This window comes from Camponotus floridanus, unplaced genomic scaffold (assembly GCF_003227725.1).
Source record: "Camponotus floridanus strain SB8 unplaced genomic scaffold, Cflo_v7.5 scaffold295, whole genome shotgun sequence".
NCBI classification, from domain to species: domain Eukaryota; kingdom Metazoa; phylum Arthropoda; class Insecta; order Hymenoptera; family Formicidae; genus Camponotus; species Camponotus floridanus.
Window position 1 is genome coordinate 12,961 of NW_020229431.1, and position 5,850 is coordinate 18,810.

The 5,850-nt window shown below is 32.9% G+C and overlaps 1 protein-coding gene across 1 annotated transcript; it reads left to right on the plus strand.

Annotated features, from left to right (window-relative positions):
• The first annotated feature begins 2,325 nt into the window (after window positions 1-2,325).
• LOC112638365 lies at window positions 2,326-3,091 on the plus strand. The gene is made up of 2 exons (XM_025409945.1): window positions 2,326-2,337; window positions 2,411-3,091. The coding sequence occupies exon 2, from the start codon at window positions 2,411-2,413 to the stop codon at window positions 3,089-3,091; it is 681 nt and encodes a 226-aa protein (XP_025265730.1). The 5' UTR covers window positions 2,326-2,337.
• The last annotated feature ends 2,759 nt before the right edge of the window (window positions 3,092-5,850 follow it).

The window sequence follows — 5,850 nt, forward strand, 5'->3', positions numbered from 1 at the left end:
CATAAAGCTGTTCTCAATTTTATTAATATTAATGAATAAAAATATTAATTTACTTTCACAAATCAAATTTACATATCCATAAAAAACAAAGATGCAAAGCATATGCATATGAATATTACTAATAATTATTCAATTATTAAAGTCTATTAATTTAGCATTTATTATGTATACATTATAAATAATTTTTCTTTTAAATAAATAAATTTATTAAATAAAAAGAATAAATGCACACATACGTATATGCATATACATATATATATTTACGTATATGTATCTTTATTAAAAGAATAAAATTATTGAAATAAAATTATTGCATGCAATTATTGAATGCGAAATTATAAAAGTATAAGAATAGTATTTACCGAGTGACTCAGTTATCTCCCCTATTGTTCTCTTATCTCCCCTTCATCCGGTGCAGCTGCGCTCCGAGCTTATCTCCCCTTCATCCGGTCGCCGCATTCCTTTCTTTGTCCGCTGTGACAGATTAAAATAATATTATAATTTCGAACTCCTAGCGTTAATAATTATTATTCTTCATTATAAAATTATTATTTTATGATCAACAATTATTACCTACAATTTATAATTATATTATGCAATTAATCTTTTATAAAATTATGTTAAACACATTATTTTGTTAATAACAATGTAATTACAATGATTTGAAGCACCGGAATTTGACGATATTATTAATAATTATTTTTTTTATATTATTACACAATAGTTAATGATTACTTTTAAACAAAGCATTTTACAAAGATTATTCATGTCTTAAATGATAAAGAAAAATTCACTGATTCAAAATATATAAATATATATATATTGCAAAAATTCTGGAAGCTAATAAATTATTGTAAAAAGACTTACCGTTATAATTATATGAACAATGTCTCGACGCACAAGCACAACTGACAGCTCCGCGGTCCCCCACTACGTACCGCGCGCCCACTACGTACCGCGCGCCCACTACGTCATAGCGCGCTTGAAGAAGAGAGACAGCACTAGCGACGGAACAGCCAATGCGCTTCTCTTACCACCTCCAACGCCTGCTTCTTACCATCTCCAACGCCTGGAACAGAAGTGGGAATCGACAGTATTTCAAGGAGTGAACCACAGACAGCAGTCGCTAGTTACAGTCCACAGAGAGTAGTTGCAAGTTGCATGCGCCGTCTTGTGCGCGCTTTTCATTCAGTCAGTCATTAGCAGTCAAGCTTACCGGACATACACATAATAAAACTTAGTCGCGATTTTAATTTTTCTTTTTTTTGAGACTTAGTCTCTAGATATAATAGAATTGTATAACCAATAATATTCCAATAAAAGTGATTTTTACTCACCATCTTCGATCTTCTGCCAACTTCTTGAATCGCCCTGTCACTTCTCCAAATCTCCACCGAGGTAGAGCAGTTTTGGGAAAGAACAGCGGTCCTCTCATACATCTGCGAATTCCATCAACCGGTAAGTAATAAAATTCAATAATCAACTAATTATTTCTTTAATAACTCAACTTTAATCTTGCATGACAACTCAACTATTCTTACTACTTTAATAATTTTTCCTGAACCATACCTTACCATTGCACAGACTTTTAGTTTTTCTTTGTGATTGAAATTCCAATTTCAACCGGTCCTCAGTATTAAATACTTAGAGCGTAGCGCCGTTCTGGTCAGTCACTTGATGTGCATTGGGTAGCATACTACTCCTCTGCCGTTTTCATAAAAGGATTCTTTTGAAGAATTTCTTTATGGATTCTGAGCCGCTGTGACGGGACGTCTTGCACATCGATACTTGACCTCGAATGAAAGACTGGCTCTTAGAGGATCTGTCGAAATAATAGACTTTATGCACTGGCTTATAATTCAATTATTAAAATATTCAATTAATTTTATACTTACTTAATATAAGCCAGCCGCTTTTATTTTTATGTCATTAAGTGACATAGTCTGTATCCATATATCCCTTCCTGTCTAGACACTTCTGATCGAATCTGAAAATTTTAAACACAAATTAATAATTCATAATTATCATTCAATATATTTATATACACATTTTAACAATCTTAATACGGAACATATGCTTTTAAAACTCTATTTCAATATTTAATTCCTATTTTTACTATATTATTTTAAATCTCTAATACTTTATCTTACCCTAATTATTTTCAATACTTTGTTTTCCGAATATTTTACAGACTCTATTTTTCAAACTCAACTATACTCTCATATTTTTATTAAATCAAATATCCAACTCATTTATTTTATTTTATTTTCTTAACAGGACATACACACTGAGAGTGTATATTTCTATCTTTTATTAATCTAAAATTACTACATCATCGTAAGTAACTATCATACTTAACAAATTATCATTAACTCGCACATTTCCATACTAAAATGAACCACCTTTGTAGATGGTAAATTCACGTAGAGTTGATCAGATAACCAATAGAGTTTACTCAGTTCGCGAAGGACGCGTCCGTAGGCGTGAACAGATTCGCCAACGATTTATCAGGAGTGGCGTAACCATTCCTCGCCAACTTTTCGTAGATGTCGATGACATTCCTATAGAAATCGAAACCGCAATCAATAACCACGAGGAATCAGAATTCGAGTTATCATTCGCACCTCTCTCTCTGGATCCAGCGGACATTCCAGAAAATCACGAGCACGACCCCCTTGAGGAACCTAGCAACGAACTTAACAACGGCATAACAGAAATCGATTCTGACAATCTTAGTGAATGCTCTACGGTCATCCTTGATGAAGTAAATTCAGAAATATTATTCAGCGCCTGGGAAGAGAATGCTGAAATTCACTCGTCAAGAAATATAAACATACAAATCTCACCGCCATCTACTCCTCAAGACTCTCCCCCATCTTCTCCTGTATTATCACCCCTGTGGCCTGGTTACATGCCACCGAGTTACTCTCCATTAACTCTCGAAGACATCGAAGATTTTGAAAGATCAAATTTACAACGAGAAGTCGAGCCCTTATTCTCAGATGAAGAAGAAGCTGACAGGCTCGCCGATGAATACGCAAGTGCCTTAATCGAATCACTCGATAGGTCCATTGCCGAAGATGAAGAGTAAAATCTCTAAACTGTATCAATAAATTTCTACATCTATTTTTCGTTTTCCATATACATACATTCTATGAAAAAATTAATCTATACACACAAATATATACTACAAATGTATTTATTAAATTGTTAATAATAAAAATATAAACATATTATATATTTCCAAGAACAAATTGAGTCAGGTTCAATCTACCTAGAGTTTATTTCCAGTCGTCAATCCTCTCACACAAAGAAGCGAAATACTCTATCTCTCGGCGTCCCGGGGTATAGCCGGCTTAGCAGGTTGCCCTAGAAAATAAATTGAGAGATAACCTCTGATCGAATGAAATAAAATTTAGTTAGCCTAAATTAGAGTTCGAGACGTAACACAGAGGTAACTCTGTCGTTTTCATGAGGGCGAAAGTAATATCTTGAGTCACCAAGCTATAGATGACTGGGGAATCTACTTCGGAAACATCTTCAGTGATTTTATTTGCAGGTCCTTCATACAGTACGTCATACTGATGAAAGTTGCAGGTAGTAGTTGGTATTGACTTCCAGTAACTATGTCCATCATCAGCATCTAGACAGAAGCCATCGATGAGATCGCAGGTGGTTCCAGATTTTAGTTTAATTTTTCCAGTATTTAATTGTATGGGAACATATGAAGATTTTAAAGAAATCTTGACGGAGGCTTGTACGACTACGTCATCCCATGTTCCGTATGGATCATTATATTGCGTTCCCTTGCAATAACCATCAACTTGTATGCGTCCAGCAATGGTTATGCTTCTATACGTGGTCTGATTGCCTTTAATGCCAGTGATAAGACTGTTATCTCCAAGAGAAAGTGTTCCGTCTTGAAACATTCTGAGGCATTGCATGTATCCAACTTCTTGCACATAATCGGCTCGTCCGTTGTGAACAGCAGAGATGTGTGAATGCATGCCACAATGGTATATGTTTCGAGAAATTTCAACCTTACATTGTATTACTTCAGTGTGACTATAATCCGATAATTGTAAGAGTTGAATGTGGATTTCAGTTGTATTAGGTTTCTTTATATTTAATTCGCATTCTCCCACATCAAGTAGAGAAACGGCTGTTACGTTTAGGTGTTGTCCGCCACAATCGAATCCAATTAGAGCGGCAGTTTTGCTCAGGAATAATATTAGGGTTACAAGTATCATGCTGATTTCTGTAATAATTACAAATTCAAGTAGATGTAATATTCAGTATATTATATAATTTGAATAATTACATAGTTACCATTTCTTTCCTTTTACATATGGTTATATAATGTATTTCTACATGTATTGTTCTACGAGTATAGTGGTTATGTAAATGATTATGATACGTGTGTATAATATTCGATTGAATACATATATACTTATATTTCTGAAGGCTAATATAGGGCCTTTTATATTGATGTAATATTTCATTGTTTAATGTGTTTTTTTTTCTCCTTTTTTTTTCATATTTTATTCTATGCATATAATTGTAAATATATATATATATTCAAGTATATGGATTTGTGAGTATATATATTTTTTGTGAGTATATTGCATAAGTATATAGATTTAATATTTATATGATTTTGTAATACTCGATTGGTTAGATGTGCATATATATATAGATATACATATGGGTATAAAAAGCTTAAATACAAAGTTATTATTTTACTTATTTGTTATTATTATTATTTTTTTCGTTCTTTTCTTTTGTTAATTTTCTTGCATAATAGATATATAATTGTAGGTATGTGTATATATATATATATATGATTATCATAATGATTATTGATAGATGATTATATATTGATGTATATGTTTTTGCTGAAGCGGGAATTGACCGTATAATTACTATTTAGTCAGAAAACATTTCGTCTAATATCTCAGGATCGTTAGGATCAATTCCAGTTTCTAGTGCAGCATAGTCTATTTCTAAAGTATTGGATACTACGGATATTCCAACTATCGTTCGATACAACTGTTCCTTTTTTGCTTCGTGAATTTTTCGTACAAATTGAAAGTATGCTTTAATACAGGTATCGCAGTTGAAGAGAATTTGTTTCTCTGTACATGAAAATTCTTTACAGTTGGCGCATTTCCGGTTTGGAACATTACCGTATTGAAATGAATGCGTATAACGTGTAACTACTCGATTATAGATAGCGGGGTTATAACAGTTAGTACATACAATATATGGACTTTCAAAATTTAATACATCATGTGTCATTATTTTGACGCATTGTATATAAAGAGAGTTAAAAATTGAGTCATCTAGAAATGGATGTGCAAGCGGTTTTGTTTTAAAATGTGGACACATTTCCTTTATGCATAGATTCCTTGTTTGTGAGTTCTACAAAAAGCAAAGACATTTAAGTGGCCAATGTCTCTTCCTTGGTTTCTTTCGAATATTGCTCTTTCCATGTATGAATATACACAATCATTGCATTCAAATATCGGACGCTTGAATTCTAGGGAAGAATTGCAGTACTCACATTTAGGAAAGCTTATATCTCCGTATGTTACCCAGTGGCAAACAATTAAAGCAGCATTTTTTCTTAATTGTCGCAACCTGTAACACGCGCAACACATATAGGTACTTTTACGACTTTTCTTTCCTATGAATCTCCGATAAAATATTACCTTTTTACATTCAGCTTTATGAAAATTTGACAGGTGTGGAATAAGATCGTGTATGGGGTGACTGCAGGAAGGCTCATATATATCGTTCATTTTAAATTTCAACAACTCCTGTTAAAGTTAAATTCCAATGCTTGCTCGG